The sequence below is a fragment of the Desmodus rotundus genome, chromosome 7 (assembly GCF_022682495.2).
Source record: "Desmodus rotundus isolate HL8 chromosome 7, HLdesRot8A.1, whole genome shotgun sequence".
Classification (NCBI taxonomy): Eukaryota; Metazoa; Chordata; class Mammalia; order Chiroptera; family Phyllostomidae; genus Desmodus; species Desmodus rotundus.
Genome location: NC_071393.1, coordinates 130,138,350 through 130,152,868, shown reverse-complemented (window position 1 = coordinate 130,152,868; position 14,519 = coordinate 130,138,350). Strand labels below are relative to the sequence as shown.

Genomic DNA, 14,519 nt, shown 5'->3' with positions numbered 1-14,519 from the left:
CTGGCAGAATATCTTTACCCTTCTCTGTTACTCACGTATCTGGACTTAAAAAACGGTAGACCAGGACACTATTCCCAGAGGAAGCCTTTGGGAGGAACACTCGTCCACATTCTCCATGAGTCATGTGCTTGACTCTCTTTACTTCCCTCCGGTGCAAAATAAGTGTTTTCTTGTAATCTAGTATAGAATCATTCCTTGCTGACTAAAACTGTAGAGAGCAGGACCGATAAAATGGCATCGATCAGACCAAGATAGCACAAAGTTTATAAACCAAAGTGCAGTCACTCGTGTCAACCAAGATGGTTGCCAGTCAGCCATGACACTTTGGTTCAACAGGGAAAACACCTAAGTCAGCGCAGACACATCTGGCAAGGAGATGCACCTAAGGTATCTGCACATGGGATCAGACCAGCCATGTCAGCAGAGCGGGACCACCCAGAGACAGGCTCCTGGGGAAAGTCCGTACTTGCCAGCAAGGGTGTCAAGATCAGCCATGTACCATCCGTAGGCTCCAGGGCAAATTCCCCACTTAGCATCAGCGGGGCCAAGACACTTAGCAAAGGACCCAGAGCGTGGAGTGCACCACTTTCAAAGGCTAACTGAGGCAGGCTCCAGACCACCGCTGAGACACCAGAGGGCTGCTCCACGCCACACTGATCTCCCCGGCACCGGCCACCAGAGGCTTGGCCCCACTGGACTGAGGACTTCACCTGCCCTGCTGCCCACCTGGCTCCGGAAACCCTTTCTTAAAGGACGCTGACGACTCCCTCCCCCCTGTGCTGTCTCCCGGACCTGCAGACCAAGACTCTGGACTTGGGTTCGTTATCCCCCATTGATTGCTGTGTGTGTGTGTGTGTGCGTGTGTGTTATATTTCTCTTAGATTGTTGGAGTGTGGGTAGGATATTAATGTGTGTTGATGTTCTACTTTGAGTGGACCTGCCTTCAATAAAAGCTGAGTGAATGGCATAGTTACCTTGTGTGACTCTTGTCTGTTCCTCGGTGCTGGGCTGCTCAGCCGGCAGCTAGCCGAGCCGCTGCCCGGCTGACTTATAGGAAAGACTGTATCACGAACATACGCTCGTGGCAAAAATTAGAAAAACATGGCTGCCACCTGTCCTGATCACAGCATCTGCCTCAGTGTGGCCCGGTCTACTCCATGATGCACTCAGCTATTTGGCAGAGATGTTAACTGAGCCGCAGGGTCCCTCGTTCAGTGCCTTCATTTCAGAGGACGCAAGTGGAGAACCAGAGACAGGGTCACATTATGACTTTCATGGGCCCAGGCACTTCTGGGGTCTATCCTCCATAAAATACATTTTATGACTGCATTGGTATAATAATGAATACATACACACATACACACATATTATGGGTTGCATTTGTCTTTATACCAATGCAGTCAGAGTACGTAACTTGCTTTATTGCAAGAAGTAAAACATCCTTATGGGCCCCGCAAAGTATCATGGACCCGAGGCATGGTCCTACCACACAGAACAGATAAATCACACGGGACCCCTTAGAGGAAGGGGCCCCGGTGCAGCAATGGCAGGTGGCCGGACTCCAGGCCCCGGGCCCAGTGCACTTTTCCTTCTTTCGGTCTAAACCACCCGGTGAGGTCCACCTACCCAGGCAGCACGCGCTCCCCTCTGTTACCCACTGTGGCGAAACAGAATGTAAGTAGGTACTCCGTGCCAGGGCCAGAAGGAAAATAGCAAATACCCCTGAAACCGTGTTTAAGCAGCCATTATCGTTATAGAGACAAGAAAATACTTTAGCAGTAAATTCCGAGACCCATGAATAGAGCTAATCTTGGACTATCAACTAAATGCCCAGTTGGATTTCTCCATTTGATATCCAATTTTATACCTAAAATCAATCTATTGATCAGTCACCTTAACTAACATAGATCAGAGTGACATGTGTCATATGTGGACAGGTACCAATGTTCCGCAGCAGGACACAGGCTGCTCTTCATCATTCTAAAATCTGGACATTCACTCATTCCTCGATTCCCTCCTGGGGCACCGGTGGGCAGCCGTCAGGGCAAGGCAGTTCTAGGGCCCGAAATAGAGGGCTAACTCCAATGGGCACTCCTCGGTGACGTGTTAGTATTCGGCTTTGGGGCAGAAATACTAGAAAGAAAAATAAAAGAGGGTTCAATCAAATTACCTACTTTCAAGAGATGAAATTTAGGGGAAAGAAGTCTACAAAAACATAACACCCTCTGAAATAAATACGGCCAAACCGAGTCCTGAACATTTCGTTCTCATTGACGGATCCAGATAACACACAGGGCAGACTCAGCTTTCGCCGCCCCATGCACAGTAACGGCGTCACAACTCGCTGCTCTGCGAGACAGGAAACGGCCTATGTTTTAAAAAGGTATTTTTAACATCCCCCCCCACCTGCTGGGAGAAGCTCCTAAGACACTAGGTTTCCGATTTTCCCAGTGTATTCGTACGTGCATGGTGAAGAAATGCAGACCAATGGAAAGTGTCATTCATGATACAAAAAAAAAGGTCAAGGTTTCTACTGAGGGGGAAAATCTGAGCATTGTAACAAGGCTTCTCTACCTGTAAGTGTGAGGTTTTGAAAACTTCCTACACAGACAGACACCCCCACACACAGTCTCTCGCACATGCTGTAATAATTGAGAACAGATTATTTAATTAAGCTAATTCCTTTATCCTCGCTGTAAAACTCCCACTTAAGCTAAAAGCCTACATTTCAATTCAAACACTCCGTGTTTGCCTACTAACCACAAGGCAAACGGACCCGTGTCTTCCAGAGTAAGGTGCCAGAGCTCAGGAAGCCAAGTAATGGAAATGATTTTCAAATACACGTGAGGTTGTGGAAGAAAATTTCTATATGCTCCTTATTTTACCACTATGAAGTAAAATGCTTTTAAGCTCTCCATTTCTGCCGGTAAAAGTGAGTTCTACAGATCTGTTTTTCACCTGTTAATGCTGGCCTGTGAAATTCTAGAACCTGTCCTTAAAAATGTAAGTCTCCCTAATTCACAAACAAAGAGGTGACGCCTGTTTCCCCACAGTCACAGATGCAGACCTTTCTTCGCCATGCGAGTAGTTTAAAGGAACTATTTGACATGTCGTTAAACTAAGGACTTTTACAAAAGTATCAGTCCCATTTCCAGTGTGGATATTCGTACTGTTGTCAATTTTTATTGTTTTATATATCTATTTTTGGAAATATATATAACTTTAACAAATGTTTCAACAATTTTATAAATTATCATGTTCTGCAAAAAGTAAAAAGAAAGAAAAACTTTTGAGCATAATTTTTATTGACTGTCTTCACTGCGAACTTGGTGCCTTTGGAGTAAGACTGCAGCTGACGTCGGCACACTCCCGAATTCTGTAAGCAGTAGTGCCGTTTCTCTGCCAAGTCACCTTCCTCTTCTCTCACACACATAAAGGAAGTAAAAGCTCCTAACTGCCAAATTGATTATTGAACAAATTAACTGAAATCCTCCATTTTATTTAAAACAACAGAGTCAACGCTGACTATGATCAAAGCGCTGGGAAACCTGTGTTACTCTGAGTCCCACGCACGCACCACAAATACTCTCTTCCAGATCACAGAGTCCAAACCCACGTTAGTGGCGCTGGTAGGAGACATACTGAAAATAGTTGGTGAAATCCGCAAAGAACGTTCTAAGTTAGCCTTAGTATATGGTCAAGCTCCTTGAGCCTACTCAGTTTTTAAGTACTGACGAGTGGGCGGTTGAACAACTCCATTAACCTGACTACCATTAAATGAAAGATATTAAGAATCACTAAAAATAGCCTCTAAAAAGGACAGTTGTGAGGAAAGGGAGGAGAGATATGGCATAAAAGTTGCACACTGAGTACCTGTTTCTGAGTAATTTGTAGCTGATGTTGGTATCCTTCCGTTACTCATTATTTAAAAATGAACTGTATTACTCTTTAATTGTAGAATAAAAACTGCAGAAAAGTATTTAAAGCTTTTTTCACAAACACAGGTATCTCATTAACCTATGTTTTATTTTGAGTAAATTCACTATTCATTATTTTACATTATAAAAAGTAACCACACACTCATATGCATTCACAAATTAGATCATCTTTATCATACATGAATATTTAAAAAAACAAGTATTTTCTAATATCAATATAGTTATATGCTGATTGCATTTTGAAATAGAGAAGCTGACAATAGCTTCATACAGTATATCTCAAGAACTGACATTTTAAAATTAACAATCATATATATTCCACAGGCAAATTTTGATGGAAATATTAGCATTAGTACAAATAAATGCTGTTGACGTAGCTTAAGCATGATAGCTTGGAATAACAACTGATTTAAACTAGATTCATCATTTTTAATTAAGTAAGGACAAATACAATCTAAAATGTAAACAAAGTATGTATAAAATAAATTTTTCTAGGAAATAAAGGAAATCATCAATCTATTATTTTTAAGGTAGTTGTGGCTAAAAGGTATCAGAAAACTTTGTGGAATTTTCATTGCCAAATTTAAATCTCAGAATACCCTACGACATACTGTCACCACTCTCGGACTGATAAAATTGTGGACAGCTATTTGTGCCCTTTTTGGTGGGACTTTTCAATTGGGCTCGGAGAGTCTTGAGAAATGACTGTCTTGTCTTTCTAATTGCCAACTCCCCCTCCAAGTAATTCTCCAGCTAGGGCCATTTCAGTTGATACAGACTTCCGTGTAATTTTTAAATGCTAAAGCTCTAGATCAAGTAAATAGATGGTTTCCTGCATAAGTAAGTGCAGATTGTCTCTTCTGCAGCAGTAGTTAAAGCAATACTAAAGTTGGTTTTCATCGCTATAACACTGGAATTCTGTAACCACGTTATCATTTAAGAAATACATATTATACCTCCTAGGGAACCTAATTTCAAACATGGAACTGTTAGCAACACCAGCTGCCATAATGTATCTTTCCACTCATTTAAAAAAAAAGAAGCCCCAGCCATTGCGTTAGCTTTGTCTGTCAATTGTATTGTCTCCACTTGTCTTTGTTTTGCCTCTTCACCAAGCAGATGATTTAAGGATTGGATTTTCTGGATTTTCTTTGTCAGGAAGGAAGGAAAAGAAAGAGAGAGAGAGGAAGAGGGGAAGGGAGGGATGGAAGGATGGGAAGAGGGAAAGGAGAGGGAGGAAGAAAGAGAGAACAAAGAGAAAAAAACAAAACATGAAAAATTTTATCCATATGATGCTTACAAAGTAAATGAATATAAGTAGAATCAACTTTGAATAAATCTAATATATGAGAATTCTGATTAAGTGAAAAAATAAATACACATTAAATATTACTTGGAATTACCTTTAATTACCATATCCTGTGAACATAGCATTTGATTTGATTCATCCTTTTCCTACATTTTTTTATTATTATATATTTAAGCTGCATTAATTGCTGCATAACTATAGCAGCAATTAATGCAGCTTAAATATATCAATCGTCTGGCCTTAAGAGAGTTAAGATCTGACGCACTCCCATGCCTCCTTTAAGACCTGATACTCCCAACTACGAGAGGTGCGGGGCATCGCTGTGATACTAAGAAGTCGGAGAATGGCCTGCACAGAATGTTGTTGAGCAACAAAAACAGGTAGTATCTTCTGAAACCACTTCCGGGGCTCATTCTAAGTAAAAACGATATATTTTCTTTTGGACACGGTGGGGTGCTGAGCCGTGGACAGCACACCCTGAGCACCTGTTCCGGCTGCGCAGGGCGGGCCCTCGTGACAAATCCCAGGTGGAAGTGCGTTATGCGCAGACACGGTTACGGACTGGAGACCCAGGCACGAGTTTAAAAAGCAGCTGTTGTACCAATATCCCCCCTCCTCCCGAGTATTCAAAACAGAAGAAACAAACGATGTGACTTGGTAGCAGAGTGTTTGTTTCTAGATTCATTTTTTAAACCCTCAATTAAGAATATAACTGTATAATTATTAGTATAATTATATATCTATTGAACAAGAGAAATTCAGTCTATAAATAGGAAAAACACGCCCAACAATGGAAGAACGGATAAAGATAGTAATCTGAAATAAAGAAGAGTTGATATAAATATACGAATTTCAGTGGTTTTTATTTTTGAAAAGTGCTACGGGATTGAGAAAAACAAGCCGAGAAGAGAATGAACGACCGTCTGGTGTCATCAGGCATGCTCTCCAACAGAGGGGCGCCTGGGCAGTCTTTTGAGAGGAAGAGGACGATCGCAGGGTCCCAGAGCAGGAAGGCACCTCAGAGGTTAAACCCGCCCTCAACCGTGTCATTCCACAAATGGGACAATGAGGCCCAGAGTGCCGAGTGGGATATCCGCGGTTCTTGGCTGCCACTGGAACCAGGACAGAGGGCTCCAGCTCTGTGCTCTCCACAGACCGTGACCCTGTCCTGGCTCTACACACATGACTCCTAAGTGGCTCGTCCACAGTATAATCACTAGAGCAACTGTATCAAACGGCATTCTCTGCAAATGAAAGTACCGTCTGTACCACCACTACTGATCTGCGGTATGAATCTTACTCCCTTCTATTTCCTATTACTTTTTCTATGATATACAGTGCCACCCTTTCCTTGAGCTCCTTTCCCTAAGATTGTTTCTAAGTTTTGAATGAATCTTAAATACATCTACATCTGTATATACTGATGGGCCAATTAAAAATTTAGAGTAAGTTACAATATGGTCCAGCTCCTCAAAGGGACACCACTAAAAGATGCATGTCAGAGCCCTTACTGGAAAACATTCATGAATTAGGTGACATGTCTGAAAGAAAATCTGAACCCTGCTTAGATCCTGCTCTAATCAGAAGAGGCAGGTGTCCCACACAGAAGGGCAAATCTGTAAGGACAGCTGGGGCAGCCGGGGTGAATCACTCCTACTGCGATGCGATCTCTCCTCAGGACGGTTCTTATGGGACTACCCCCTTCGATGTTTAAATTAAAAGAAACAAAGGCTTCAACTATTCAAACAAGGTACTAAGAGCACAGGAACAGGAGCCCGGGGAAGTGGAGAAGAGGCCCTTCATAACCTCGGCTTTAAGGACGAGGACAGCGTGTAGAGGTCTCCAGTGTACTGACCCACGACTATGGGCTCCACGCGCAGGAGAGATGAGCGGAGCAGTTGCGCCCGCCGTTCTGAGCACTGGGCGATGAAACACTGTCCACTTAAGCTAGCTCTTCAAAGGGCTGCAACGGTCCTCTCAAATCAAGTCCCCGAATGCCAACATTTCACAGAACGATTTCAAAAGATCTCGGATATTGGTGGGAGCCGTTGGAAGTCTCGTGCTGACTCCCTACAGATCACCTCATAGAGTATTAACGTAAGAGAGGCACGAGCGCTGCCCTTTCACGTAGAACACTTCCTCCTTGCACACGCTCCCTGTGCTTCGGAAACTGAGCAACTGAGCGGGAGGAAGGTGCACTGAGGAGGGTAACACACCCAGCAGTTCATCACCGGATTACTTACAAGGTGGCTTTGCGTGGTTGTGTGTCTTTACTCCCACTGCTCTTGGGATCAGCTGAGTTCCCGGTCCCACGGGAGGTGCTCGGGAGGGGCGTGCTGGGAGAAAAGGACGCTGGAAGGCTGCTGGCATTGCGCGTCCGGAAGGAGTCGTCTGAAAGTAACACACGCGTGGTCAGACATAGTGAACAGACTAAGAAAGATGGGAACCCTAGGTAAGAAATGTTAATGGTAGCTGACATTTTTTCTTCTTTATTAGGGTGTAATTTATACATAGCAAGCTGCACAAATTTAAGGTTTTGATGTGTATGCACCCACGAGGCCATCACTGCAATCAACAGTTAACACACCCGTCACCACCAAATGTTGCCTCCTTGTAACCCCTCCCTCTGTTCCCCACTCACAGGTGACCACAGATCTGCCTCCCCAGTCACTAGAGATTAGTTTGCATTTTCTAGAATTTTGCATAAATGGAATCATATGATATGTGCTATTTTTTGGTCTAGCTTCATTCAGCATAACCATGTTGAGGTTTATCCGTGCTGTGTACACCGATACTTCACCCCATTTTATCGCTGACTGGTATTCCATCATATGGATATGTCCACATCTGTTTATCTGTTCTCCTATTGATGGACGTTTGGGTTTTTTCCAGTTTTTGACTATTATGAACAAAGCTGATACAGACAACCAGGTACAAGTCAGTGCGTGGATATAGGTTTTAATCTCCCTTCAATAAAAGCCTAGGATAGAACTGCTGGATCACAGAGGAAGTGTATATTTAACTTCCTTAGAAACGGCCACATTTGTCCGAAGTAGCTGCACCACTTTGATTTCCACCAGCAGCGTCCGAGAGTTCTGGAGAGCTGCTCCACATCCTCGCATGCACTTGACCTTGTGAGCCTTTTTAACCGAGACTTTCTATTGGATCCTTCTCTCGATTTTTCTCACCGCTTTTAACTTGCATTTCTCCGATGAGTACTAGTAAGTATCTCTTCGTGTACTTATTGTGAAGTGTATGTTCAGATTTTTTTGCCATTTTAAAATTAGTTGACTAATTACTTCTAAAGACTTCTTTGTATATTCTGGACACGAGTCTTTTGTCAGGCATGTGTAATGTGAATATTTTCTTCCAATCTGTGTCCTGCCAGTTATTTTTTATGATTTATATCGAAGCACAGAAGTTTTAAATTTTGATGAAGTGTAACATGTTAACTTTTTCTTTTATGGTTTGGAGAAATCTTTGTCTATTCCAATATTACAAAGACTTCTGTCTGTATTTTCTTCAGAAATGCCATAGTTTTAACTTTTATGCTTAAGTTTATAAAACATCTTGAGTTATTTTTGTGTATAGTGCAAGAATTGAAGTTCAGTGTTTTTTTAAACACAGACATCCAGTAGTTCTAGCGTCCCTTTGAAACGTGCAGCCTCTCGCCCCTCACTTGCTTGGGAGGGAGTGCTTGGGGGGACTCAGTCGGCCCCACAACTCAGTGGGGGCCGCAGGGTCTTGGTCACCGGGGCTTTGCAGTGACTGTGAAAGTCACATGGTTTCAATTCTCCACTTTTCTTTTTCCAAATGGCTTTGGCTATAGCCATTTCTGTGCATTTCACTGTAGATTTTAGAATCAGCTTATGAATTTCTACAAAAAGACTGCTAGAATTTTGATGAGCATTGCACTGAATTTCTGAATCAATTTAAAAAAACTGACACCATAACAATATGAAGTTTTTCAATCCATAAACATGGCATGTCTCTCAGAATACCCCACAATGGCATACTGATCACCTTGAATTAAAGTGACTTGGAAAGCAGCCAGTGCCAGAGGGGCACCTCCAGCCGCCTCACATGCAGGAACACACGTCCCACGGGAAAGGCGCCCTGCCCTCCCTGCACCTGGAGACACCCTTTATCACTAACATGAAACAACCCTGGCCAAAGAGTCTGGACAAACAAGACCTACTGCCTCGTCTCTTATTTACCATGTTGTTAAGTTCCCCATGGACGGATACCCAAACCTTGCTTGTATTCCTTTCTAGAGAACACGACCTTTTCTCCCTTTGTCCTGCCAATTTCTTCACCAATTTGTTGTTTCTTTGTCTAAAAGATATTAAAAGGCGCCTGGCTGGGTCATTCTTTGAGCCTCGCTTTGTGGTCTGAGTATCATACTGTGGTTGTCCCGCACACACATATTAAATTGGTTTTTCTCCTGTTAATCTAGTCTTGTGTCAGTTTTGTTATTTTATTACTAACCCAGCTGTAAGAACTTCTTAAATAAGGGGGGATTCTTCCCCTACTCGACACCACATTTTTTAGGTCTTCCTTAATGTCTTTCAGCAACATATTAAAGTTTTTAGTGTACATTTAGCACACATTTTAAAAATTAATCCCTGAGAATTTAGTGTTTTTGAAGTTATTGTAAATGTTATTTTTTAAATAGCCTTCATTATTTTTTAGTTTTACATTTTCAGGAATATTGAGAAGATATTCCCATTTACCTCCTCACCCAGTTTCCCTCCCATTAATAACATTTTGTATGAGTGTACTATACTCATTGATAATGGATGAGCCGATAGAGATACATTATGAAGTAAAATCCACACTGCGTTCAGATTTCCTTAGGTTTTACCTGATAACGCCCATCTCAGGATTCTATTCAGTATACCACATTACTTGTCCTTGGCTCTCCTTGGCTGTGACAGTTTTTCAGCTTTTCCTTGTTTTTGATGACCTTAACAGTTTTGAAGGGCACTGGCCAAGTATTTACTAGAATGCTCCACTATTGCAATTTGCCACTTTTCCTGCATTGGACTAGGGTTTGAGGGAGGATAACAGAGGTCAAGTGCTATCCTCATCACATCACATAAAGGGTACACATTGGGACATATTTTTATCACATTTTATTTTATTGCTTCCTGACAGTCACTAGAAATGGGATTTTTTTGAGTCACAGAGTTTTTTTTAAATCTAGGATTCTTCATAAGCTTTGCCAAACTGCTTGCCAAAACGGTCCCATTACTTTTCACAGCCACTAACAACGGACACATTGCGGTTTGTTTCCCTGAACCCTTCCTAGCATCTTTCTCCTACTTCCCCCGGTCTGGTGTGCCCACATCGCCTTGGCATGTTGTAACTGACGACGGGCGGAAGTCACCGGACAATTAAGGATGGGCTCATGTCAAGCAAAAAGTATTCAATTCGACCTTCCAAGCTATGACTCTGCTCTTTCCTTTCAGCCTCATTTAACTGTGCTCTCCCTTCCACCCACTCCAAGCTCCAAACTGGCCTGCCGGCGCCGCCCCCCAGCTGTCGTTCAGGACTGGTGCTCAGCGCAGGATGTTATTCCACACCCATCCCCGCCTGCCAGAGCCCGAGCACCGGAAGGCCCGCCTCATGACACAATCATCTAACAGGCTATGTCTCAAGTCCCACACGCAGATAAAATCTCTGCTCTACGTGAACACCTGGCACATTTATTGAAAGACATTTTGCCTCCCTTTTCTCTTTGCACCTCATATGTAACTATATAGTGACTTTTTCCTCAGTCTGTACTTCACTAAGTAATCAATGTAATAAGCACATTTTTCTAACCAAGAAAATTTTATTTTATTGCTTCCTGACAGTTCAATAGAGAGGGAAGCAATATTCCCTCTCTCCCAGATAATACTGAACCCTTAAGACAGAATATTTTTCAAATATTCTAATAAGAGATTACCCTTATAAATACATGCTTTTATTTAAGTTTTGGGATGTTAAGCTTTAGGGTTTGTAGATCATATATACGCTCCTGACTCTCAAGATAACTCAGGAACTAGCGAAGTAAACACTGAAGAAATTAACGCACATAATTAAAACTTTTAAAAACCAGTTCAGCCCTGGCCAGGTAGCCCAGTTGGTTAGAGTTATCCCAATACACCACGGTTGAGAGTTCGCTCCCCGCTCATGGCACATACAAAACCCCACCAATGAATGCACAGGTCAGTGGAACAACAAATCTCTCTCTCCCTCTAAAAAATATAAACAAACACATAAACAGTTCAGAGTCAATATTCTTAATGATTTAGGCAAAGAAATTTCTGGGCAAGAACTGTTGCAAGTTCATGAATAAAAGCCTTCATTCACAGCTGGGCGAAGTTAACTCCGAGAGGCCAGCTGGGACCCATCCGAGTCGGAAGAACCCCCTATGGAAAGCTATAATCATCTGCACTGTTAGCTCCAAGTTGTCTTTCTATACGTATTTATAATTTTAAAAAGCATTCTATATTGTAAATAAAGTTCTCCAACCCTGAATATTCCTGGAGTATCTCCTTAAGAATTCACTGCTTTGCTGAGATAAAAGTAATCAGCACTCGTACTATGTACAGACCTAACTTAAAGGAATGTTGGTAACTTTAGTTTGGATAGTTCTTCCAAGGTTGTCACGAGGCCTACGGTATAGCTTGTAGAACCGGTCTACATACTGTATGTGAGTGTAAAGCTTTAATGTTAGAAAGATGTTCCATTCTGGCAAACGGACACACACTGTTCACAGAATAGTCAGTGAGTGCGTATATATTCTTTATGAGAATAAAAAGAACACAGTGAGAGGTAAGAGAAAGACAGAATACTCAAAACACAACCTCAATAGGAAATACAATGACTAAAAATTTCAGAACTTCGGCAGACTTGCTTTTATTTACACTAAAAACCTTCCATAGATCAGTATTACAATTTTGACTGATATTTCCAGAGCAAAAAATCTACGTTCTATTGCATGTGCCAGACATCAGCCAACTGCAGCGTGTGGCTGCACCCGGCCGCTGCGTGTTTCCGTGGGCAGTGTTCCTGGGGCACGGCCACCTCACTCACGACGCGCCGTCGGCAGCTCCTTTCACTCTACAAGGGCAGAGCCGAGGGCCGGGACAGAAGCCAAAGCGGCCAATGAGGACTAAAATGTTCACTCTCCGGCCCTTCACGTAAATGGTTCTGTGACTCCTGTATAGTTTCAAACATATAATATTGCAAATGTCTAGCTGCTGATCCTGCACAAAAACATTAGTAAAGCCCTGATGTTTCTACCTAACTTAACAAGACTACAAAAAATTGTAGTCTGTTCCTCAGCAGGTCTCAGGCTATGGTAAAACCTACCCATCATTCTGTCTTTTCTCTTTTAAAAGTATTCAACTCCGAGTCCTGACACAGTGAAAACAGAATAGTACAGGCAAATATTTTCTCAGTTGCTAAGGAAAAGTTTAATTTCTTAGGTATTTGATAAAGATATACATTTAGGGAAAATACTGTATCCAGAAATTTAAAAAATTGGTCACTTAAAGAAAACCGTATTTTATTAAGTCCCGCAGTTCTTTGAGGAGCTCAGCGCTTTACTCACCAGCGAGGGAAACCACACAAGTCTTCGCTAACCCTGCGACAGACGCTGTGTGCGCCGCTGCACAACTTTTACTAGAAAAGAACAGAATCAAGTTTAAAACACAAGAGCGTGCGTGTTTCAGTCCCCCTCACCCAGCACTTGGCCCCCTTAACCTTTTATTTTAAATGCTTTCCCTACTTCTAGTAAAACATGCTTATTATTTTTACTTCTCATGTATTTTTTCTATTCCACGCCTCACAACAATTACTTTGTCTACAACTTAGAAGCGTTTCCTTAAACTTTTGCTGCACTGGGATAACAGTTCGTCTTCTGATGATCAGCGAAGGCGGGAAATAGTGATGACATTTTCTTGCTAACGACCTATCTTTACTTCTGATCTCTTTTATCCAAACGGAGATCACCCTATTGGCTAGGAACCCTGCATAGACCTATTGATAAGGTCCTAAAATATAGCTTGAACTCTGAATAAGCTAGCCTTAATAAATGAAAAGCATGTTTTTCCACAACATGTTTTTGATAGATAAATGAATACTTTTAAAGACTTCACGCTTCCTTAGTCACTTTGCTTGTTGGTTGATATGTAGCTGTTCTACTACATACATGTCTACTACATACATGAACAAAATACCATGTTCATTTAATTTATTCTGATTCTCTCCTAGTCCTAACTGTTTATACTTTTGTCTGCTGAGCCAAGGGGGAAACTAGATGTTCTTTTATTGTCAGAACAACATCTGCTGTGACCACTCTGCCACAGAGACATGTCAGCGACTTCTTCACAGCCAGAACGGTATTAACAGCCAACAGATGCCCACATCAGTTTAGCGGGCAGGGCGTGTCCATCGCCACGTGAAAGGTGACTGGCACATGCGACAGAGAACCACCTTCCTCATCAAACAACACAGGGACCCGTGAGGCCACACCTGTGCTGATGCAAACCGGTAGACTACTATTTTTTAATGAAGTCTTTAGAGAAGAAACCTAAAAAATTATTTACCTATAAAAAGCCCCAAGTTAATGCTGATTTTATAATACTGTAAATACTTCACATACACAAAGATGCGTGAATACGAAAGCTGAACTGTGAATAGCTGATAGATCATACCTAGCACACTTGTCTAAGTTGCCATATTTTGCATGAAAAGCTTGATTATTAATAGACTGGCTCCGAATCAGTTTGGATTTCTTGATTTCTTTGCCTAGAGTAACAAGCAGAAAAAAAAGTGACTGTTCACTTCACCTTTAGATGCCCAACCCCACCATTCTCAGTGAAACACAGAGGGGTCTAGCTTCCTCTCCTTAGTCTGAGCTCCGGGAGCACTCTCACCCCAGCTGCCCATTAAGAACCACCACAACAAGCAATAACGAAAGAAAAATGGTGCTTTGGCATATGGATCTCATCTAAGAGAGTGACTTCCCCCGCAATGAACTTTTTTTTTAAACATTTTATTTATTTATTTTTAGAGGGACAGGGAGGGAGAAAGAGAGGGAGAGAAACATCAATCAGTTGCCTCTTGCATGCACCCAACTGGGGACCTCACTTGGCAACCCAGGCATGTGCCCTGACATGGAATCGAACCAGCGACCTTTACAGTTCACAGGCGGGCGCTCAATCCACTGAGCCACACCAGCCAGGGCCCGAAATGAACTTTGATAAAGGGAAAGAAGG

The 14,519-nt window shown here is 42.3% G+C and overlaps 1 protein-coding gene across 14 annotated transcripts in view; it reads right to left on the bottom strand.

Annotated features, from left to right (window-relative positions):
* PPP4R4 (protein phosphatase 4 regulatory subunit 4) overlaps positions 1-14,519 on the bottom strand; it is a 123,820-nt gene that overhangs the window by 19,189 nt on the left and 90,112 nt on the right. For 12 of the 14 annotated variants that reach the window (XM_071222078.1, XM_053928384.1, XM_053928387.1 and 9 more), the window contains 4 exons: positions 13,956-14,049; positions 12,851-12,921; positions 7,491-7,638; positions 81-2,133 (listed from right to left, as the gene is read on the bottom strand). In XM_071222078.1, coding sequence (XP_071078179.1) covers positions 2,076-2,133; positions 7,491-7,638; positions 12,851-12,921; positions 13,956-14,049 — 371 coding nt within the window. In that variant the 3' untranslated portion in view covers positions 81-2,075. Of the gene's footprint in view, positions 1-80; positions 2,134-4,457; positions 5,088-7,490; positions 7,639-12,850; positions 12,922-13,955; positions 14,050-14,519 lie in introns of those variants that run through there. The other 2 variants (XR_008427331.2, XM_053928379.1) reach the window with 2 other exon arrangements.